Source organism: Octodon degus, unplaced genomic scaffold (genome assembly GCF_000260255.1).
Source record: "Octodon degus isolate 3935 unplaced genomic scaffold, OctDeg1.0 scaffold00184, whole genome shotgun sequence".
Lineage (NCBI taxonomy): Eukaryota > Metazoa > Chordata > Mammalia > Rodentia > Octodontidae > Octodon > Octodon degus.
This window is the reverse complement of record NW_004524760.1, coordinates 946,350-970,751: the sequence shown is the minus strand read 5'-3', so window position 1 is coordinate 970,751 and position 24,402 is coordinate 946,350. Positions and strand designations below refer to the sequence as shown.

Here is a 24,402-nt window from a genome sequence, read left to right as displayed (position 1 = left end):
ACCCTGGCCAGAGAGACAGATGACCTCATTGGACTCTTTCCATCTCTTGCTTTCATAGAGAAATTACAATTTATAATTGGATGAAATCACGCGGGTGGTAATAGCCATAAGGGCTTGTGCTGGAGCTCACTGCTTTCCCCTCACGCAGGGACTGTCCTCAGCTTCCCTCCTGTCCAGCCCTCTCCCTGGCCTCCCTAGGGGCTGTGCCCTCCATGCCAGCACCTGAAGGTACAATACTGACCAGATCCTGGCCATTCAGGCCTGCTACCTTGGACCTCTTTCTTCCTGGGGATACTAAGAACCCCTGCCTCACCCTTTGCACCCTGCATCTCCCTGGCCACATACCTTGCTCTACATAGGTACTGCCAGCCATGAGCCCAGGGTAGCCACCCCTACCTGGGTGCTGGGCTTATTAATCATGCACCCTAGATGTCCTTATTTTCATTTTAACAGCACCAGACACCAAGCATTTCTTAAATCAGCCACCTTCAGCCCTACAAAGAAAAGTGCCCAGATGCAGCCGAGCCCATCTGGATCTGATTTCAAACCAGAGCCTACACTCTCAGATGTGTAATGAAAGCCCTTTTGCAAAGAGGGGCTCCTGCAGGGGGATGCGGAAACCAGGGCCCTGGCCTTCCACAAGCCACCTCTAATGAGAATTATGTGCGGAAAGCTGTTGTGTTTTGGATTCCTGGGAACAGCCTGTCTCACCCTGGAGTCCTCTGAAGAATGGAATGTGAGGGCCTGGAGGTGGGGAGGACCTACCCTGCCTAAGAGATGGGGTGGCTGCTGAGGGTAGGCAGGAACATGGAAACCTAACTTCCTGGGGCCATGGTGCTCCTACTTCCCATGACTGGAAAAACATTACTTGTTCTGAAGGCCTAGGCCATGGTGGCCCAGTTGGAAGCTTGAATGTCATTTAGCAGGCAAGGTGGAATGGTGCCAAAGCTGGGCTAGGCTGGTGGCCCTTCAGGGTCAGGAGCTTCAAAACTTCATCTTTCTCTTCCCAGTCCTTCCATTTTCAAAGAAAAAGAAAACCAGGTAGCTGTAAGGAAGGGCCCCTCACACAAGCAGCTGCTCAGGTTATCTGGATCTAAAGAGAAAGGAGGTGGGGAACAGTGATCTAAGCCCTGGTCCAGGCACGCAGGGAAGTGGCATTTAAGAAAACAGGCTGTGGGTGTGAGATGTTGCTCAGTGGTCAAGTGCTTGCCTAGGATGTGTGGGGGCCTGGGTTCCGTCTCCAACCCTGGAAGCCTTGACAGCATCTGTCCCACTACAGGCCTCAGTTCTGTTGCACATAATCATTTGTATTGTCTTTGGCAGGTGAGGAAATAGAGAGTGGGGGAGAAGAGGCCTTCTCTTTGAACAGGCAAGACCAGAGGTGAAGCAAGAATAAACCCCCTCCTGGCTCCCAGCAAGAAAACCTCTGCAAACGGGAGCAGCCATGCGGGACTGAGCCCCAGCCCCTAAAGCATCTTCCTGAAGTCGGGTGTGTGGGGCCTGACAGCTCCTCGGTGAACATCTGAACTCCTCAGCGGGGTAATGGACCCCCTCCTTCCCCCGGAGACACAGCCTGAGTGGCAGGAATACCGATTTTTTGGAGAGTGGCTTCCTCTCAGCTCTGTCACGCAAGAACGCTCTCTGCACCAAGCCCATTCTGCCAAGTGACTTAAAGGAATTTTTTTTAAAAAAAAGGAGGAAAAAAAAACCTTGGTAAAGAAAAAGAGGGTTAAAAGGCACGCAGCGGCCTTTCAGAGGAAGTGGGGGCCTACAGACAAAGGGGGAAAGTTGAAAGAGGGCCAAGGAAGCGGCAAGCAGGGAGAGGTCACCTCCCTGGGACGGCGTGGGACATGCCCTGGGAGCAAGGGGCCAGAACACCCTCGGGCCCCACTCCCAGGCCCCTGGGGTTGCACAGGGTGTCCTTGTGCACCCAGAGTGAAGGCCCCTCACTCCAGATGGACTAGGGAGCCAAGGATGCTGCCTGGGACTTGCAGCCTCATCTGAACAGGGCAGCCCAGAAAGGAGAAAAGCATAAGATCCGCCTCTTCGAGCCTCCAGCATCTCCCACACTGCCAGAATACAGTGCAGGCTGTAGTCTGCACTCCAAGAAGCTTTTGTCCTGTAGGACCACAGGGGCAGGAATGTGAGGGTGGCCTGGGCCAACGGTGTCCCTTGGAGCAACATCAGCAAGGGCCTCAGGAGCAGTCACTCTGTGGGATCCTGCAGCCCAAGCGCTGTGGCAGCAAGGAGGTAAGGCCAAGGGGCACTGCGAAAGGAATGGCCATGGAAGGCTCCTCATTTGGAGTGGGGAAGGCTGGGTCCCACGCTCTGAAGGCCCTGTCCCAGGCTGGTCCCCCACAGAACCGTTTCAGAGCATCTCCCCATGCAATTTTATGAAGCACAACACTCACTGGTCCAGGCAGGGTCAGGCTCATTTGCTGCCTGGCAGACCCATGCTGTTGGCCCCATCAGATGTAGGCAGACACTAGGTGGCCCCTCTGGACTGAATTGCATATGGGGGTCTCTTCTAAGCCCCTTTCTGCCTTGACTGCTGGGTTATCAGTTCTGGCCAAAGGAGGTAGGACTGAGACCTTGATGTAAGTCTGGGCATTTACTTTGGGAGCATGGGCTTCTGGCGTGGCACTGGTTGCCCTTGAACTGGAAGGAGCCCACAAGTCCTTTCTACCCCAGCCTGTCCCTGCTATGGCCATGCACACCCAGGGTGAAGTGAACTCAAGCAGTAACCCTGCTCCTGGTAGTTCATGGTATCATATGCTTCACCTTCCTGCTGAAGTCCAGACACGGCAGTTAGGACCCAAAGGTGGCACAGGAGGCCACGAGCACTCTCCTGCTTGGGCTGGGGTTGGGGGCTAAGAGGCCAACCCTCCATAAACACAAATCCCAGGAATCCCCAAGCAGTGAGCAGCCAGCAGCGCCCTGGGCAGGGCAGGGAAGCCCCGATTCATTACCAAGATGGAAAATGACACTTCTCTTGCGCTTTGCCCCAGGAGAGGAGCTGATTTATGACTGCACCAGGGCTGGGACATCCGTCAGCACGGCGCAGCGCACACGCCGTCTGCGGGGGCATTAATAGCCGTGTTATTAGCCACCGGCGTGAAAGATGCCCTGTGGATGGGCTATTTGCTGTTATTTATTATAAAGGCGCGCCAGCCGGCAGGCAGCAGGCTGCAAGGCACTGAGCTGAGCTCGGTCCATGCCCCGCCATCCTCCTTTCTCCTCCTCCTGGCATCTTTACCTGGACACCCAGCACTTGTCCCCTTCTTTTCAGCCCCAAGGAGGGGCCAGGGGTAATTACTCAGCAGAGGGGAAAGGCTGCCAAAAGACTGATGGGAAATCTGCTTGGAGGCTTTGAGGCTTCCCTGCACCCAAAGAAAAGCAGAAGGGAACAAAATGGGTTTCGGGAGCAGACACACCTGTAGGTCCACAGTGTATGGCCTCAGGTGGTTCTTTCCCCTCTCTGAGTGCACCTTTTCTCTGGGCACTGAGGCCACAGGCCCTGACGGGCTGTGGCCAGCTGGAAGGGGACACTACCAGGTACTGCTGATGCTAACTGGCCTGAGCCCACCAGGGCCTGATAAATGCAAAGGGTCAATGGACTTACTGGGGGCAGAAATCAGCCAGCACAAGGCCCTGCTTAAGATGGGACACTGCCCACCATCACTCTCCCACCAAGCCCCTGGAAAGGGTTTAAGAATTCAATGCCAAAGCCAGGGAGGGCTTTTTCTCTGCTGGGCCTGCCCCTCCCCACACGATGGGCCCTCATCAATAAAAAGCAGACCCATTTTCAAATCCAATTTAAAATCCTGTAGGGCAGACTCCACTCTGTGTGTACATGAGGGGTGGGCAGGAAGGGGTAAAGGTCAGTCAGAGGAAAGCAGGGCCAGCCTCAGATGCTTGGAGGCCACCTCCCATACTAGGGTGAGTAGGCCTTCCTCCTGGGCTGGGGACCCCATGGGCAGCTGGGAGGGAAAAGCACTTGACAGTGAGTACCAGCTATCTTACCACTTGTGGCATGATTCACACCAGTCACTTTACATCCTTAGGTGGTTGTAGCCAAGGCATCCATCCACTCAGGATGACCTCCCAGAACCAGAGGCCCAAGGTCCAGCCTTCCTCTTGCCTCTGCTGGGCCATGGATCTCAGGTTCTGGGGCCTCATTCATTCATTCAGCCAATGATGACTGAGCTTCTACTGTGCCAGGTTTCCTGCTGTGCACAAACACACCACCATCTGACTGCAGAAGTTTACATCCTAATGGGGGGAGCCACACAATCAGCTGGTGAGCAAGAAAGTGCTGATAAATGGGAGAGGTCCCAGTTAGAGCAGAGCAGGCCTCACACATGTCAGGGAAGACCCTCTCCTCCCAGCATGGTGCCAGTCCTTTTTTTGGATCAGTGCCTCCTCCATTGTCACTAGCCACCATGCACCCTGCTCTTTCTCTCTCTGGGCTCCTTGCCGTGGCCCATGATCCTGTTGGTGACAGAGAGGTCCCGCAGCACAGATGCCATGGCCCAGCCTAATCTTGGGGACTGTCACTAGCCCTGTTGTCACCTGCCTCCCTCTTCTAGCTCCCTGTGTCTCCCAAAAAGAAAAGCCCTTAGGCACCTCATCTCCTCCCTGAAATCCCATAAGGCTTTCTCTTTTGCTTCCCAAAAGGAATTAAGTCTCATTCTAGGCAACTTTACTACCAATGGACAGAGCCAGAAATACTAGGTGGAAAAACATCTTATTAAATAATGCCAAGAGAGAAAGGAACAAAATTACACGTGTCTCCTTTCATCCCTCTATCCCTTCCTGGCCCCGCACAGTTTAATATCGAACACTATTATCAATATAATTAACCTCCTAAGACACAATTTTAAAATCTTATTTTTAAAGTGATTTGCAGTCTCTGAAGCTCAGGACTTCCCGCCGCCTGGCACTGGCACCGCCCTGACAGCCCACGCGGTTAGGCAAACTCACCATGCATTTTTAGTGGATTTGCATACCTGTCTGCAATTACCATTACTGCCAGCGATAACAGCTGATGCATAATGCATGCAGCATGAAATTAGAAAAATAATTAACTTTAGGTTTTAAAAGAATCCCCACTTCCACCCCCACCCCCACCCCCACACATCACAAGTTCCGGATATCGTGACTGGACAAGATGAGGACACAGTTGTTTGGGGTGATGGGCAAGGCTGGCTGCCACCCCGTGGGAGACATACTTGGAGTGTCCTTGGAAGTCACAGCATGCATGTCCCATCCCACCCCCACCCTAAGAAGGCCTCAGGTGGGATGCAGGCCATGGGTATCTTCCAGGAGGGTTTAGCAAAGCCCTCACATGCAAGTTCCTAGTTCCCTGCCTCTGCCTGAAACTCATATACTCATTGCTGCCCACTGCAAGAGCAGCAGCTTCCTGTTTCCCAACATTGCTCTGCCAGGTGCTGAAAGTAACCTCGTTGACAGCCCAGGCAAGCAAGTCCTTTATGGCCCCATTTTACAGATTGAAACCTGAGGCCACCCCATAGCACCCATGAGCTGGACCACACACAGGCAGGCCCCTGGGCTGATGGCTTTGTGGGTGAGGCTTCCAGGGCGAGGACTCTTCCCAGGCCTCCCTGAGCACTAGGATGCAGGTGGACTTTCCCATAGTCTTACTTGTAGCCAAACCCCCAGAAGTAGCAGCACAGTGAGAAACTGTAGGGTTCTTCATTTATTTAAGCAAAGGTTTGATGAGGCCCCATCACAGGGACAGAAGCTGCCCTGCCATGCTAGTGTATGAGCAAGGAGATGGCACTTACTTGCTACGGCCCCTGTGACTCCTATAGCCCAGGGTCCTGCCAGTCTTTTCTCTCCAATGCTGAGACATTGCCTCTGTCCTGCCCTGCACACCTCACTCCTGCCTCAGTGTCTGTGAGGACATGGGATGCTTAGGAAAGGCCCAAGAGATTCCTGCCGACACCCCACAGGAGAATGGAACAAGGAGGGAGCTAGAGGACCCTGGGGTCTGCAGCAGCTACATGTTAATGCCAGGCCACCCAGGCAGCCAGGTTCCTATGCACCTGTCCAGGAGGGATGGAGCTTACAGCTTTGACAAGAGATGGGGTAGAGTGGACAGTGGCCTCTACTATGTAGCTTCAAAAATGTTGCATCTGCTTGCTTACATTTGTCCTTCCCTGCAAACATGTCACAGATTCAGGATGACTTTGTCTGAGACCCCCACCCCCACGCCCATCACTTAAAAAAAAATTTTTTTTTTGAGACATGATCTCATGAAATCCCTAAGCTGCCTGCCCTGGGCTCAGAGTTGTGACCCTCCTGTCATAGCTGGAGCTGGGGTAGCTGGAGAAAAAGGGCCTCGGCCAGAGGATGCAGGGATGGTCACTGCTTTCCTGCTAGCTTTAGGAAGTGCTGTGATTAGAAAACAGCACTGCCAGGTTCTGTGACAGCCAGGAAGCTGCAGCCAGCATTCCCCAGCAAAGGCTGAGCAGTGGGCACAGGCTTCAAGCAACAAGGGCAGACTCTGTGAAACTGCTCCAAATTTCAGGATGTGTATAGCCACTCAGCTCCTGCTCCCTGACTATTCCCCAACCGTGGGTGACCAGGAGAGCCTGAAGTCTCCTTCAGTCCCACAGTGAACCCACAAATGGGCTCTGCACTGTGCAGATTGGGGAGCACTGCAGAGGGTAGAGAGAGAGGAGGAGAGGAGGCTGTCGAGTGGGGGAGGGGATGTCATGGAAGAGGTAAGGGGAGGATCTGATCAATTATTTACATGCTAGGCTGGGGAGGCCCAGACCCACCAATAGGGCCAGCCTTGCCACTGAGCAAGAGGTGCACCTAGACCCTAAGCCTACTTTGAGGGCATTATCTGAGTGGACTTAGGTTAGACCTTCTAGGAGCCTGGGACAGGACTTCATGGCTGGTGGGACCTTAGGCCTAGCCACTGCATCCTACTGACAGAAGTGGAAGTGGCAGGTTAGAGAAGGAAAGGACTTACCCCAGGACATGGTAGGTTCTGAACAACAGGTCACCAGGAGCTATGACAGGAGGGTCATAACTTTGAGCCCAGGGCAGGCAACTTAGCAATTTCATGAGATCATGTCTCAAAAAAAAATTTAAAGAGCTGGGCATGCATTGGCCAGGCATGGTGGCACATGCCTACAATCACAGTTCTCAGGAGGCTGAGGCAGGACAATGCTGTGTTTGAAGTCAATCCAAGCTATTATAGTGAGTTCAAGGTTAGCCTGAACTACATAGCAAGACCCTATCTCAAAAACAATAATAACAAAAAAAGGCAAGACACACAGCTGTTTGAAGACCATGGGTTAAATCCCTAGTACCACAAAAATGGAGGGGGGCAGGTGCAGAAGTTAACACAGAAACTAGGTAATTATGCCATTTTCACATTGACATGCCAGTTGTCCTTACCAGGTAATACTCTGCATGTATAGTCTCATTTAAGGGCAATACAGTTACCACATGTATTGGTAAAGAAACTGCAGCTCAGATAGGGCAAGCATCTTGTTCAGTGTCACTCAGCCTGAAGTGACAGCGGCAGGCCTTGAACTCAAGATTCTCTGTCCTGGAAGGCAGCAAGAGACAGTTTTTGAAAGAATGTCTAGAATTCTGCCCAGGGGGCTGGAAAGATGGCTCAGTAGAATAAGTGCCTCCCTGGCAAGCACAAGGGCGTGAGTTCAATCCCTGGTTCTGCAAAAAAAAAAAAAAAAGAATTCTGCCCAGGCTGCCCAGAAACAAAGGAGTCCTGGATACTCCAGCCTGAGCCCCTCATGGCTCCCACCCCCTCACCACTTCCAGCAGTACCAAGGATCCTGCTATCAGTCACAAAGCTGGCAGATTGTAACTCACACCATGCTGGAGTCTGCAGGATCCACACAACGGATGACAAGTGATCCCGTAAAAGATGGGCAATTTACCAGGTTTAATTTGATGGTCACATAAACTATCAAACACACAACAAGGAAATAAAAAGGCCACCAGGCACCAGGACAATTAAAAGCTCCCCCGAGGCATGCTGTCTCCCTCCCACCTCTGTCAGCCCTATTCCCAGAGCCAGAGGGCTGGCCTTGGGGAAGAAGGTGGCAGGAAAGACACTGGCCAAGATGGCCAAGATGGATGAGGCAGCAGACAGGGGAAACGGAAAGGCCTTGGGTCCCTGCCTCCCAAATGCATCTCTGCTATCCATCAAGCATCTCTGAAAGGTACAATTTAGACTCTATTATGATGCCGGGCCTCTGGAGGCTGGGACTGGCTGTGAGCTTAGAGGGTACTAGGAACAGATGTCCACATCAGAGCACAGTGGCTGGCCATGGCTTGGCCTTAACAAGCCTGGCCCCTGCTCAGGGAACTGCCCTAGAACAGCTAAGGGCAGAGGCCGCAGTGTCCCCTGTGCTGAGTACAGAGCTGAAAGACCAGAGGTACATGTTCTCTGGTCAGATGTTTGGCCTGGGTAGAAGTTTCCCTGTGCTCAGACCCTAAAGACCAGGGCCACGTGGTCCTTGAGAGACCTGCGCCTTCTCACCCGCCCTGTTCCATCTGCCTCCATCACAGGCCACTGAAACAGGATCTCCAGACTCCATGACCTTCACGGTCCTGGCTCTGTGAAGAAGGGAAAGCTGTGCAGCCAGGAGCCTGGGCCGGCTGGGCCCTTGCAAGGCCTCTTACCTCTCCAAGCCGCAGGGACCAAGCACCTATGTAACATAGCAGACCACTGCCTGTGATGAGAAAGTGGGTCCGGTCTGGACTGAAGTTTGCCCCCATGCCTGCGTTTCCCTGTCCCCTGAAGGCGAGAATGGGTCTGCACACTGCCCTCTGCTCCCTCCAAACCTGTCCTGTCCCACAGTCTTCTGAGAAAAGTAAGGTGATCAAGTGAGGGCTGGACAGCCTGTGATACCCACACCTCCTTCCATTCTGTTTGGACTGTGGGCAAAGCACAATGGAAAACAGCTGAGCCCCATGGTCAGGGCCAGGGAGGCTGGGGGCAAATCTGCCCTGCCCCACCCTCCTGCTTTGGGACCAGAGCAGGTCTCTGTGCCTGGTTTTCTCATCCATTCAACTGGTGGGCTGGCCCTGGCAGAGAAGACACTCCCAAACCTATTCCTTTATACCATTTGCCTTGTTATCTTTTGCATTACTTGGGATTGAACCCAAGGACAGTCTACCACTAAGCTACGTTATAGTCTTTTTTACTTTATATTCTGAGATAAGGCCTCATTGTGTTGCCCAGGCTGGCCTTGAACTTGTGATCCTCCTGCCTCTGCCTACCAAGTAGCTGGGATTACAGGTATGAACCACCACAGCCTGCTTTAGACTTTTTTTTTTTTTTTTTTAAGTTGAGCAGCACAGCAGTTGGTGGTAAACACTGTATTGACAGAAGCAGTGTTTTGGGGTCATGATTTTGGTTTGTGTTTTTGAGACAGAGTCTGAGGATGTAGTTTAGGCCATCTTTGAACTCACTGTGTAGCCCAGGCTGGCCTCAAATGTTCAGTAATACTCCTGCCTTGGCCTCCTAAGTACTAGGATTACAGGTGTGTGCCATCATGCCTGACTGGGTCACGATTTTACATAGGGTAGTTAGGGAAGGCCTCACTGAAGGCAGGGAGGCAGTGAGTGTGTGGACCTGAGATGAGCTCCAAGCAGAGCAGAGGGAACAGCATGTGTAAGGGCCCTGGGTTAGCAGGTATGCCTGGCTACTGCAATGAGGAAGGAGTACAGTAGGTCCCATGGGACCTTGACAGCTACCATATGGTTGTAGAGGGTTCTGGGCAGAGGAGTAACATGAAGAATTTACCAGGTAACTCTGGATGCCCAGGAAGGGATGCAGGGCTACAGAATGTGTTGAAAGGCTCAGGAATGGAGATGAGAGAGCCAAGAAGTCCTGCTGGGGCCAGCTGGGGAGCCAAGTGCTCAGATAAGCATCACCAGGGACACAAAGTCAACAGCCAAATCCTGAGGCCAGGTATGGAGCAGTTTCCCGCCCACCACAGAACCCAGAGCCAGGGAAAGTGCTCTGCACCTGCAGGGGTTGGGTGGGTGGGACAGGCAGTTGTCCTGAGCCCTGGGCCAGTGAGCACCAGCAGGAGGACCCTGAATTTCCTAGCTCCCTGACCTCTGCTGTCCTCGAAAGGCACCTCACCCTCCACTGCAGGAGCTGCTGGGTGCCAGCTCACTTGGCTCCAGTCTGGGTGGTACTGGCTGGTACTCAAGCTGCCCTGGGTCTACCTCACAAACCTTAGGTCACTGGGGCTGATGTGAGGTACATGCATTGGCAAATCCAGGGCTCTAGGAGGCACTGGAGCTGCTGAGCCATGGGAAAACAAGAGGAGCTGAGAGCACAGGAACAGTCCTTTCTGTCTTCAGATGTTACTAACATCATGCCACGTTAGACCCATACAGGTCACAGGCCCCACTCTTAAGTACCTGCCATTTAGTCAGGGGTATTAAAAACCAGTTACCCATCAACAGTCCCACTGCCCATGGACAGCCCCAATCTAGTGGTGGCCAACACTCTGGCTTGTGTCCCAGATAGGCTGGTTTCCTCCTCAATAATTTTCAAGCAGCCTTGAGTAAGTGAATGTCACCCAGCTGTAGTTTTTGTGTCTGTTACATGGGCTGAGAGGGCACCAGGTTCATTTTGCTGGAGGGTTAAATGATATACATATTCAGACAGCTCTAAGCACGGGCTGGTTATGGTTTAAACAACCATCCCATGAAAATGGGATCCCAGGGGCCAGTATACACTGGGTGCTCAGTAAAGATCTGGTGGCTGGATGAAGAGACAGATGCAGGGATGGGCAGGTGTTTGGGTGGGTGGATGGAAGATTGGTGGACAGGTAGGTAGACAGGAGACGGATAGGTGGGAAGGCAGATGGATAAAGGTTGGAGAGGTAGTTGGGTGGGTGGATACATGGACGGACCAATGGACAGTCTGATGCAAGGATGAGTAGGTGGACAAAGCAGGGGAAGCTCTATCTGGGGCATCTGTAAGACCTAGCAGAGGAGCAGACATTTGAACTGTGTTCTAAAGGATGAAGAGTTGTTTGCTGAGCAAAGAGGAGAAGCCCAGAGATAGAAAAGGACAGAGAAGGGAGAGCAATGTGGCAATGCTGACAAATGGAGGCACTGTTACCATGCTATGACAGTGAGGTCCCCATGGGCTCATTCAGTGGCTCCAGGTTCCCCTCCCAACTCCAGGGCTGCCCTCTCAGGCTTCAGTCCCAGAGACTATTGTGTCCCATAACCAAAGGTTCCTGGCCCCACTTGTATAACAACAGACCTCTGTCAGCTGCATGATGATGCCTTCTCTACTGAGGCTGAAAGATATTTTCTTTTAATTGATTGTGGTTTTTGCCACCATGAACAGTAAAATAATATGAGAAAAATCTATGCTGTAATTTTTCTATTTGTGAAAATTGAAACTACACCTTGCAGATAATTCCCTCAGAGTGGAGACATTTCCCTCCCTCTTTTGTCTCATTTCTTTAAATGCAACAAAGCTGATGCATATGTGTGTGTGTGTGTGTGTGTGTGTAGTGTATATGTTCTGTTTTGTATATGTTCTGTTTTTGTTTGTTTGTTTGTTTTTTTGTGGAATCACTGGAAGTTTCATGGTTTGGCAGGTGAGAATTCTACCACAGAACCACCAATGCCTATAGTTTCATGGTCTGGGAAAGAAGCAAGGTGCTGAATAGTTTCCCACACATCATAGAACATCAAGCTAAGAAGGGTGCCTATGATACAAAGCAATTTCTGTAAATACATGAAAAGGCACCTCTCTTGACACCTCCATCTTCTGTCTTCATAGTCTGTCTGTGAAATGTACGAGTTACAAACAGGCAGTGGTGTTCTACCACCAGACTATGAAGCCCTGCACTCTCCACTGCTCGTCAGTGACGACGCTGGCAGCTCCCTTCTGGCAGGTTCCAGTGATCCCCCTTTTCTGAGCTCACTGGCTTTCCAGAAGAAAGCTTTGCCTTTAGACCCTGGGCCTGTGCCAGAGAGTAATGTGTGTTCCCTGTTCCATTGAGAAACTGTGGCTCTGAGTCCATAAAACATGTTCTAAATCCACACCATCAACATTGACCAGCACCTCTGGGATAAGCCTAAAGATGGGCTGAGAGGTGGAGTCTTGGCAGGATTAGCTCAAACTCAGCCTGGCAGGCACTCAGTTCACCTCCCCAAGGTGCACAATCCCAGTATGGGCAAGGCTTCACTTCTGATAATGTTTGATATCGAGGCAGGAGGAGCTGAGTGCCACTGGAGTCTGACCTCAGCCATAAGCAAACCTGTGCCTCTGGCCAGCAGGTGGGCACATTAAACCTCTGGGCCTTTGTTCCTGACTCATCCTCATTGTTACCTGTCTTGTGGTCTTGCAGGTGTCAAGGCTGCACATCAGGTGACACTGGGCTCCCCCAGCCATCCACCATGGTGGTGGCACACCCCACTGCCACTGCCACTGCCACACCCACTGCAACTGTCACAGCCACTGTCATGATGACCACGGCCACCATGGACCTACGGGACTGGCTGTTTCTCTGCTATGGGCTCATTGCTTTCCTGACAGAGGTCATTGACAGCACCACATGCCCCTCTGTGTGCCGCTGTGACAATGGCTTCATCTACTGCAATGACCGGGGGCTCACCTCCATTCCCTCAGACATCCCTGATGATGCCACGACCCTCTACCTGCAGAACAACCAAATCAACAATGCCGGCATCCCCCAAGACCTCAAGACCAAGGTCAATGTGCAGGTCATCTACCTGTATGAGAACGACCTGGATGAGTTCCCCATCAACTTGCCACGCTCCCTGCGGGAGCTGCACCTTCAGGACAACAATGTACGCACCATCGCCAGGGACTCGCTGGCCCGCATCCCATTGCTGGAGAAGCTGCACCTGGATGACAACTCCGTGTCCACTGTGAGCATCGAAGAGGATGCCTTTGCCGACAGCAAACAGCTCAAGCTGCTCTTCCTGAGCCGCAACCACCTGAGCAGCATCCCCCCAGGGCTGCCGCACACACTGGAGGAGCTGCGGCTGGATGACAATCGCATTTCCACCATCCCCCTGCATGCCTTCAAGGGACTGCACAGCCTGCGGCGCCTAGTGCTGGATGGCAATCTGCTGGCCAACCAGCGCATTGCTGATGACACCTTCAGCCGCCTGCAGAATCTCACAGAGCTCTCGCTGGTACGCAACTCTCTGGCCGCCCCACCCCTCAACCTGCCCAATGCCCACCTACAGAAGCTGTACCTGCAAGACAATGTCATCAGCCACATCCCTTATAACACACTGGCCAAGATGCGTGAGCTGGAGCGCTTGGATCTGTCCAACAACAACCTCACCACTCTGCCCCGTGGCCTATTTGACGACCTGGGCAACCTGGCACAGCTGCTGCTCAGGAACAACCCCTGGTTCTGCGGCTGCAACCTCATGTGGCTGCGGGACTGGGTGAAGGCCCGGGCAGCTGTGGTTAATGTGCGCGGCCTTATGTGCCAGGGCCCTGAGAAGGTCCGAGGTATGGCCATCAAGGACATCACCAGCGAGATGGATGAATGCTTTGAGACAGGGTCGCAGGGTGGTGCAGCCAATGCAGCTGCTAAGACCACAGCCAGCAACCACGCCTCAGCCACCACGCCCCAGGGCTCACTGTTCACCCTCAAAGCCAAGAGACCTGGGCTGCGCCTCCCTGACTCCAACATTGACTACCCCATGGCCACAGGCGATGGCGCCAAGACCCTGGTCATCCAAGTGAAGCCCCTGACAGCAGATTCCATTCGCATCACATGGAAGGCAACGCTCCCTGCCTCTTCCTTCCGGCTCAGCTGGCTACGCCTGGGCCACAGCCCTGCAGTGGGCTCCATCACAGAGACCCTGGTTCAGGGGGACAAGACAGAGTACCTGCTCACCGCCCTGGAACCCAAGTCCACCTACATCATCTGCATGGTCACCATGGAGACTGGTAACACCTATGTGGCTGATGAGACACCTGTGTGTGCCAAGGCAGAGACGGCCGACAGCTATGGCCCTACCACTACACTCAACCAGGAACAGAATGCTGGTCCCATAGTGGGACTGCCCCTGGCAGGCATCATTGGTGGTGCTGTGGCTCTCGTCTTCCTTTTCCTGGTCCTGGGGGCTATCTGCTGGTATGTACACAGAGCTGGTGAGCTGCTGACCCAGGAGAGGGCCTATAACCGGGGCAGCAGGAAAAAGGATGATTATATAGAATCGGGGACCAAGAAAGATAACTCTATCCTGGAGATCCGTGGCCCTGGGCTGCAGATGCTGCCCATCAACCCATACCGCGCCAAAGAGGAGTATGTGGTCCACACCATCTTCCCCTCCAACGGCAGCAGCCTCTGCAAAGGCACACATACCATCGGCTATGGCACCACGCGGGGCTACCGGGACGGGGGCATCCCTGACATCGACTATTCATACACATGATGCCAGCCCACTGAACCCCAGCCCTGGCTGCCATCAGGAGTGGTGCCCAGCTCTGCCCAGCCCACTGCCATCCCAGAGAGCAAGGAAGAAAAACTAATCTCGTAACTCCCCCAGCAGAAAGCAAAGTTTAGGAAAAGTTGATGATTTTCTAGAACATACCAGTGGGAGGGGGAAAAAAACCACACATTTTTAAATGTTTTAAAAGGAAAGGGAATCTGACATTGTTGGAGACATAATTTATCCCAAATTATGCCAACTGGGGAGGGAAGAACAAAAATAATACCGAAGGAAGGGTTGGGTTGGGGATTTTTTTTCCTGAACTGGAAAAATACTACCTGTACAACGTTTGTGTACACCTTGCACTGTTTGGGGCTGTCACAAAAGAACCATCAAAGAGAAGCCACTGACATGCAGGTCCCCCTCAGCATCCTGCTACCAGCTGCTCACAGGCAACAATGCTATGGAAGATTTTCAGGCACCTCACAAAAGGAGAAGGGCAAAGAAAAGATCTTTTGCTCTGGAGATATTGTCCTGAAATCTCTTCCCTCGTTCTTTCCATGCCATTTCCCTGACAGATTTGCAGAAAGAGAAAGTCTTTCTTTCACTGCAGTCTTGGAACAATTAATATAGTCAATTAAAAAGAAAAAAAATCGAACTTTTTTCTTCCTCTGCTGAGCGCACTCCACTTCCGCGCACCTTCCTCCGTAGAAGCCCCGATGGAAGCTGTAGCTTTCCCTGCCACGTGGAGGTGCGTCTGTTTGCCCGTCTGTTTCTGTGTCCTGTCTCTCAGTGCAGATGGGTAGATAGAGCTGCGTATACCATCTTTACAGCACTTCTTGGGTCAGTTCTTAGCACTTCCTAAGACAATAGAGTTGAAAAAAAAAAAAAAATGTTGCTTTCTTCTAGAAATCATTGAGTAAGTAGCCCATATATCCGGGCTGGGCATGAGGTGAAGGGTGGAGCTGTGGGTTGGGTTGGGGTGTTGTTGTTCCTGGGGGCAGAGGCCAGTATATCCCTTCTCACCAAGGTGGCTCAGAGAGGGCCAGAGCTGGGCCACTGTCCTTTCTGATGTAGAGAAAAGCTTTCTTTTGACACGCAGGGTGCTCATTCTTCTCCTCCCCAACAGATGCAATCACCTCAGTAGGGCTTACTCGTGCATCCTCCTGGATAGGCAATTAGTGCAGGGACTTTTTTATATCCATATATATGTATCAGCTGATTAGACCTTTTGGTTTCCGTGACTGCTCAAACAAAGCCCAGAAAAAGACAATTTTCAGAAACTTCTTAGGAGACATCAACCCTCACATACACACACCAGTACAGAAAAAAGCCATGCCGGCTTCTGAGAGGAAAACCAGATCTCTTTCTAAAAATGCCAGCCTCCAAAAGGGTTCCAACTGGGGCCCTTAGAAGGCTAAGATTTTATTTTTTCCCTCTGGAATCAATGTCACTATCATTTATCAACTGACAGTGCAGTGTGGTGAGCCATGAGATTAAAATGATGATGAAATAATGACAGCAGATCAGGAACGGAGGGAAGCATGGTGCCTGGGGTTCCGAAGGCTGCTGCGTCCTGTACTCGCGGAGCTGAGGTCACCATCTGTCAGTGTGTCTCTTGCCCCGCACCAGGAAAAGACAACATCAAAGCAGAGGCACTGCTCCAAGGGCAGGAGGATGAGAAGGTCTGTTCCTGGCAGTGGCATTTTCAAAAAGCCTCTGCCACTTGGACCAAAGCAAAGGCAGGAAGAAGAGGCCGGGCAGCGATCACAGGGCTGCCTGCAGTGTGCCCAAGCGCAGTCCGCCTGTTGGACATTCAAAGACCCAACTGGCCCTTCAGCGAAGAGGTGGGTTGAAAGCAATGTTCCCGCTGCTGCTTGAGAGAAGTGGAGGGAGGCGCAGGCTCCTATTGTAGCCCAGGGATGGTCATCACCAAAGGGGACCCCAGCTCTCCAGGTCCAGGCATGGCCATGGGGCATAGATACTGTTCATTCCAAATGACCTTTCGCCCTTCTCTTTCCTGGATCATTTTCCCACACAATGAAGTCCAGAGTGAAACCTTCCCAAGCCTTAATTTCAGGTCTGTGTCAACATGTCCCTCCCTGCCCCTCCACCAGCTGCCCTAGCTGCAGCCCCATCCCTGGTAGCTCAGGAAGGAACGGGGGGACGTGACACATACCAGGGAGACCTAGCAAGAGGAGTGGTATGATGTGGGGGCATTGGCTAGTGGACTGAAGTTCTAGTTCTCTGCTATTTCTGAAGTGAGGGCCCCTCCCTTGAGGATGCCACTCTGGCCTTCTCCAGGTTCCAGAAAGTCAGCCTAGCCTTTCCTCTACCCAAGGCATCTTGCCTGCTTCTGCCAGCATGCTCCATCCTGCAGCTCTCCTGTATCTCTATTCTCCTTTCCTGCTCCAATGAAAGTTAAGCCATCCTTTGGTGGCAAGGAAGAAATTTAGGGACATCTGGTAACCTGGACCCTGACAGTGGCTGGGTGGTATACTTTCCGGCCCTGTCACACAGCAGGCTCAGGCCCGGAAGAGCCTGCCAACTGCCCAGGCACAGTGCCCAGGATGAGGACTGGATTGGTCCCCTGCATGGGTTTCTTGCACTTAATAGGGCTCAACGCAGATTAGTCAGGGCTGGGGATCCAAGGCCCTGCCTGTCCTTCAGGGGCACCATCCCCCAGCAGGGACACTAACGTTGGGGAAGGTAAGCACTCCAGCCAGGAGTTCCTCTGAAGGCCCTTCTTGTCTTTTCTGCCCTTTTGGTATCCAGACATTTCCCAGTGTTCTTCTTGAGAGCAAATCCCCAAATCTGCTTCATGGTGGCACCAAAGCCTGGTCACCTTTGAAACCCCATCCCCTTCTGGTCCAGCTCCTCCAAGCTGGCCTCTTAACACAAGATGGAGGAGGTTGAGGGCACCCAGTCTCCCCACCCCTTAGAAGTGTTCAGAGCCACCAGCCCAGCAATGACACCTCCAGGGACTAGTAAAACCTCCCTCTGTGTCTGACTACACTCCACACTCCCCCTTGAAAGTCTGCCACCAACCCGACCCTCAGTCTCTAAGCAGCCAGAACAACCTCATCACCCTGAGTGCTGATGAGTGTACTTTGTGGCATTTAAGGCAAGTTTAAAGTTTAAAAAAAAAAAAAAAGGCCCACGACACTTCTTTGGTTAAGTGGTTTACCCTTCGTGGTAATTAGATGTAGCGACTGGAATCTCCTTTCTATTACATGGCAATTTTCCTTTAAATTTCCTCTTTTTAAAAAAAAAAGGAAAGAAAGAAAGAAAAGGCAAAGAAGGAGAGAGAAGGCAGCAGGGCCATGTGTCATTTGCATTTTGCGAATGAGGCCTCTTGTAAGCTCAGCTCAGGCGTGGGGCCCAACGTATGGAATGCTTAAGAGATTACTAAGAATAAAATCTATTAATTAGTCATACTCAATTCTGCAGACATGATGTGCATCAAAAGCTCCTTTTCTTCCCTTTTCTGCTTCCCCCTTCCTGCACAAGCCTCCATCTTCACTAAATGGGCTCCATTTCCTGGCTGGCCTCTATGGTGACAAGGCGCCCACCCCTAGGGCCCAGAGAGGGGCTGAGGGTAAAAGCCGAGGCACTGCTTTTCCCCTGCTCTGGCTGATGCTGGCAGGGGAGGTGGCAGTCCCTGGGAAGACAGTAGTGGCTGGGAGGTTCCGGCCTTCCTTCCTGGAAGCCCGTCGTCCACCCAGAGACTCCCATCCCCCTTCTACAGGCACCATCTTTCCAACAAGAGGTGAGAGGGAGTCAGGAAGTATGTCTGGCTGTCTAGCAAACACAAGGCCTCTGTTTCACCTTCTGTAAACAGGGGTGCCCTGGGGTGGGCTCTAGATGCACGCTTTAAAAAGCTGTGTGCTAAAAATAATAATAATAATAAAAAAATAAAAAGCTGGGTGCTTCCGCGGGCAAGTGAGACCTCCTCTCCCGATTCTGGAGGGTTCCAGCTGGTACAGAGCTGGTGAGGAAATCCCCACAGGGCTTGAGGGTCACCCAGCCAAAGTCTGAGCCTCCTCTACCACCAGCCAGAAGGGAAAGAATAATAGTCTGAGGCACACTCAGGACACCATGCCACCCGCCCCCCAAAGTGGCAGCTCAGGTCCAAAAGCTAACCAACTCCAGAAATCTGCTTCCTGCTGAGTGTGCCAGGGAGGAAGATGGGGCTTCTGAGCCTCTGGCTTATGAAAAAATACAACAAGAAAAATTGTATGCGGCAGATTAGGAGTAATGGGTCTGTAAGGGAACCAGGGTAGGAAGGCAGGGCTCAGCACGGTGTAGTGAGTGGCCTGTGCCCCTAAGAGCCAGACCATGCAGTCAAGAGCCAGGTGGAAGCCACATCCAGGGTGACCTGCAGGAGCCCCGTGTACCATGTGCCTTGCTTGTGCTGAAATCAGCACAGGTGAAGGTGGCTGATGCTGTGTGTGCTGGACAGGCGCCAGGGTGAGCACTAACAAGCAATTCACAGGCCTTCCAAAATGCAGACAGAGGAGGCATTTCTTTCTTAAGAAGGGATAAAAAGGCTCAAAAATGCAAATCATTACCATTTACAACCAAGCGAGTCTACTAAATTGATTAGGACAGATTAAACTGCTCTGAGGTGAAGGGAAGGGGGAGTTCTGTTGACCTGCGAAGCTGCCCCAAGAGGCTGTCTATACAGCAGGGATTTTTCAGACCCTGAATGGATTGGGCCACCTGTCCTGCTTCTTCCCCTGGGGAACAGGGGTCTCTGAAGGCTGACATCCAAGTGGGCTAGCGCTCTGGGCCTGATCCCTGCTGGGGGTAGGGGCAGTCTGCTCCAGCCAGGGGCCTAGTGCCCAGGCCTCTGGTAGGGAATGGCTGCTGTGGCCCACAGAAGTCATCAGACACTGTTTTGGCCTCCAGGCAGAGACTCTGGTCCTGCCCTCAAGATTCTATCTGCCTCCAGGGGTGACAAGCCACATCACCTAGCTGCTGTGGTGGCAAACCTATGGCACACATGCCATGGCTGGCTGTTCATTAACTGAAACCTCTAAGAGGTTCGCCATCACTGATAAGAGTATGGTACCTGTTGTGAGATTGGCTCCTTGTGGCCAGTGAGAAGGTAAGCCCAGTGATGAAACTGTAGGCAGTGAAAAGAAACCCTGGGCCATCAAAGGAAGCAGGCACTGAGCTCCCCATTACTGGGAGCATCTAAGCACTAGGTGTGGATATGGCAGATACCTTCCAGTCTAAGATGAAGTCTGGTTCTTTGACTAAAAGATCCTGGTTCTCACCTTTGCTTTCTCTCCACCCCACCCCCACCCCCACCCAGGGGAGGAGGTAGAGCCACAGGCCACCCTTTCACCAGGGTGAACTCCATAGGGAGTGAGGAGGGGGCTAGCAGGGGTGGGCTGCTGCCTGGCAGCGCCACACCCCAGGCTGCCTTCTGGGCCTGTTCTCCCAAGCCTGGTCTGGCCACAGACATAACTGAACTCATGGCACAACACCAGCAATCCTTCCATCATGGCCAGCTGACGGCGCCTGGGGCAATGTTCACTGCGTGGTTTTGAAGCATTTACCAATCCTTTTGAGATGTTCCAAGTAGTTGCCTGAAATATCTACATTGGCTTCTTTTTAAAAACTGACAAAAAAGATTCCTTTTGCTCCCTACCCCATATCTGCTGTCACCCCTCACTTGGCTTTTTAATATATAGAGTTTCTCTGCTTTGGGAAATCCTGTTGTTCCTATCTTATGTCAGAGGGCAATGTGACCATAGACCTCTGTGCTACTGGGGCAAGGCTCCTGCCACTCCCCCTTTCCCCTGGGGACACCACACCCTGGGCTCCATGAGGCCATACTGCTGTCCTCCACCCCTTGTCACTGAAGTGCCCAGAGGAGGCACTGGGGGAACTGTGTGCCTAGTTCCTGGGCTAACCCCCCACTTCTATCAGGCCAACTCCTAAGACACCTACCCTAAAGAGTCCTTGTAGGAAGACCTTTACTGCCACCAGCCCTAAATCTCTTTTATGGTCACTGAAGGATGGTCACTCAGAAGGAACACACAAATCCCCACACCCATGGGCCCCACACAGTAGACACCTGTCTTGCCAGGATCACTGAGGCCCAGCACAGCACCTGTCACACGCAGGTGCAGTCTTTTCTTCCCCAACTGAATAAGCCACCACCTCTATTCATCCTCATCATCCTCGCCAACTGCCTTCTGCCCACTGGGCTCCATGCAAATGGCCTAAGTGGTGGCAACCAGCAGCCTCTCAACCTATACCCGCCAGGTTGGCGGCCGGCAAAGAGGGGGCTGTCTGGGCACTTTGCCCTCTCGAAAGCATCCAGCTCTGCTTATTCCCACTGTGAACCTGATAGGGAGGTGCCGATCAGGTGAGATCCCACACCTGGCCTCAGTGCAAATGCGTGCCTCAGTTTCTTCTCTCTAAGTCTTGCCTCCAGTGGGTGCAGGGAGCCAGAGAACTAGAGGACAGCCTCAGAGGCCAACAAAAAGGAGGATCCTGGGTGACAGGTACCTTGCCTGACGTGCCACCAACAGGCCGCATACCTGAGCCACCCGGAAGAGCTTATCAGCCCCCTCCTCAGGAGAAGCAAACACAACATGAACTGACAATCAACATGGCAGTGCTTCAGGCCACCCCTCCAGCGGCAGTTGCATTGCTGAAGGTTCTGGGCATGGAGGAGAAAGACATACACGTCCGTCCCTGGGAGTAGCCTTAGACTCCCCCAACCCAGCACCATCACCTGCCAGCAGCCTCAGCTGAAAAGCCCACTTGGCATCCAGGGCAGAGTTCAGGGATGAGGGCCTTGTGTCTTCCATCTCACACAGGGAGGCAGAGTGCTGCGGGGAGAAAGTCACAGGCCCGGTGTTGGAGTCTTCTCTCTCACTTGAGAGGGAAAAGCCAGGAGATATCAGGATCAAACTGAAGGAGAAGCTGGGCAGGCTGGCCAGGGGCAGTGTGCTATGTGAGTCTGCTGACTGGGGCCAGCAGGCAAGTGTGAGTGGGGAGCCCAAGGGTGAACAGCCCCTAGGAGGACTCAGGCCCCAAAACCACTGCAGAGTAAATGTTCTACCAACCACCAACCAGAATTCCCTCCCAGATGTTCCAAAGCAATTTGGAGCCATTTGGTCTCATGTATCCTGGGGTACATGATCAGTGTCACCCATCTGAGGGGGAGTACAACGCAGGGCATAGTCCTTGGCCAGACCTTAGTGAATGGAGTGTTCTGCTGTACCAGGTGGGACACCGGCTCAGCTAATGGCACTGGGTATGGGGGGACAGGTTTGGTCTCCCAAGCCCGTGGCCAAATACCTCTTCTCTCCAAGGGGCTCCTACCCCAGCATCCCCCAGGTCCTCAAGCCCAGCAGCTGTCCCTGCCTACAGAACCAGGCCCATGGACCTATGTGGCTGCAAGCTCCTTGTGTTTTCTTTTTCTCGGAAGGGCAAAGCAATCTGGGGAGGGGAGCTGAGTAACAGACCTCCCCCGCTGCTCCTGCTATCATCTGAGACCAGGCTGGCTGCTGTGGCCCAGCTCCTGGGGGCCAGCCAAGCCAGGCCTCATGCCCACCTGCCTCACTCCCAACCTCACCATCAGACTGGGGTTTTCAGAAAACCAAGACACATAAACACCCACCACGACAACAACACAAACCAAAGTGCACTGCAAACCGCCCTTTGGCCTCCTTCTTGTAGGTGCCTTGAAACTTCACTGTTGAGATGAATGTTGATTAACTACTTGGTCCTATTTTCTGTTTTGTCTTTTTCATATAAAATGTCTAAGTCCACCTGCCTTGTCCTTTCTTGAAATAAATAGAAAAATTTAACTTTTACAGTTGTCTCGACTGCTGACTCTCGGCTTGGGGACCCCACATACTAGGAGCCAGGTATCTGTGTCACACAAGGTCTCAGCTATCTAGACCTCGGCCCTGAGGATAGCTCTGTTATTGGGGGCCACTGACACAGGGATGTTGGCCAGGCAAAGTGGACACTCTGGGGTTATCAATTCCCTAGGAACCATGTGGTGATACATGCCTACAATCCCACCTACTCAGGAAGCTGAGGCAGGAGAATTGCAAGTTTGATCCTGGCCTAGACAACTTACTGAGATCCTACCTTATAAAATTTTAAAAAGGCAGTCTGAGCTACATGAGAATTCAAGGGCAGCCTGGACTACATAGTAAGATCCTGTCTAGAAAAATATTAACAACAATAAAGGGCTAGAGTGTAGTTCAGTGGTAAAGTGCTTAACCCACATTCTCAAAGCCCTGGGTTCAATCTTCAGCATCACAAAAGAAAGAACAAAAACCTAGGCATGATGGCACATGCCTGAAATCTCAACACTCTGGGAGGCAGGAACAAGAGGATTATAAATTCAAGCTCAGCCTGGACAATTTACCTAGAAAAACCCTAACTCAAAATTTTAAAATATCTAAAAAGAGATGGGGATATACCACAGCCTGAAGTCTCTGGGTTTGATCCTCAGTACTGGCTGTCACCAGAAGTGTCTTAAACCAGCCATGCAGGGTGGACTGACAGCTAGATGTAGACTCAAAGGGTCTCCACATGGAGATGTATGAATAAAAGCTAAGGATTATCTTGTAAGAGGCTCTGGCAACCATATGCGCATCCAGATAAGAGAAGCGTCCAGGATCTGGGAATATGTGCTTATTCTGCTGCCCCCAAAAAACATCTGCCTGGGTTTATCCCTTCTAGGTCCCCCTACCCCCAGATGTGCCTACTGCACCCACAATTCTCACAGCCTTATCTGCAGTTCTCATATCCCAAAAGGGGAGGAGGACAAAAAAATTATTTCCCATGAGAACAACAGTTGTTTCTGCTAAATTTAACATAAAAAAGAACTCATTCCTTCCATCTGCTGGGACAGGAGCCAACCATGACCATGAGAGGCCACTCCAAAAAGTGGCATGCTGAGTGACCAGGTGACTGCCGAGGAAGGAATGATTCTGTTTACCCGAATTCTCCAAAGGGGAGGATCAGCAGGTACTCAGGAGGGCTGCTCCACACTTTCTCACCTCTGGGGCAGCCGAGGAATCTGGAACAAAGCCAGCTAGTCAGGAGACAGTGGCTGAGGACCTACTCTGGGCTGGGACAGGGAGGGGGGCCACTGTCACAGAGGTCTCTGGGGAGTGAGGTCTACACACGGTATCTCTCTACTATGGGTTCAGAGATCAAGGAAGAGGGTCTGGCAGGGACCTCAGGCTGCCCACCCAGCCAGCCCAGCCTCCGACCACACATGCTGCTTTTCTTAGCCCTCGTGCCTCCACCACACAGCCCCTGTAAGTTTCAACACAGGCTTTGCCTCAGAGAGTACCCCCAAGTCCTCAAGCCCAGTGGCTGTCCCTGCCTATAGAATCAGGCCCATAGTACACCTCACATCTCCCTGGCAACTCTCACCCGTGCAGGTAGGTGATCAGCGCCAGCCCCCCACCTGGAACCAGGCAGGCAGCTCTAACCCTCACACCCACGTGGCACAGCCAGGCACACAGGAAGCCTTCTCCCACACCACATACATGCTAAGAACAAGTCTGTGAACACAGGATGGGACACTGGCCACCCTCCCAGGGGAGGAAAATCAAGTGCAGGGCATACCTTCCAAGCATGATAACCTTTGGCAATCCTAGCAATTTTGTGTAGTCTTCTCCCCACCTTCCATGAGGAAAAAACTCCTGCCCCAACACACCTGTGATGACACCACAAACCTGGGGCCCATGGAGCTCCCCAAGCCATGGAAGAAGGGCTGGCCTTCAAATTGTGTTCCTTAGCCATGGGGCACACATAGGTTCTGCCTAGAAGGTGTTTATGGTCACCTGCCTTTGGGAACCCCTGGGTCATATCACTGATCTCCTGGAGCACTTATTGGCCAGGATCTGGAGCCCCTCGGGCCTGGGCTGGACCCACAGA

At 52.4% G+C, this 24,402-nt stretch overlaps 2 protein-coding genes across 5 annotated transcripts in view; one reads left to right on the top strand and one right to left on the bottom strand.

Annotated features, from left to right (window-relative positions):
- Macrod1 (MACRO domain containing 1) overlaps positions 1-24,402 on the bottom strand; it is a 141,638-nt gene that overhangs the window by 89,168 nt on the left and 28,068 nt on the right. The gene's annotated exons all lie outside the window — the stretch shown is intronic.
- Positions 1,711-15,113, top strand: Flrt1 (fibronectin leucine rich transmembrane protein 1). The gene is made up of 2 exons (XM_004643775.3): positions 1,711-2,250; positions 12,399-15,113. The coding sequence occupies exon 2, from the start codon at positions 12,448-12,450 to the stop codon at positions 14,470-14,472; it is 2,025 nt and encodes a 674-aa protein (XP_004643832.1). The 5' UTR covers positions 1,711-2,250; positions 12,399-12,447; the 3' UTR covers positions 14,473-15,113.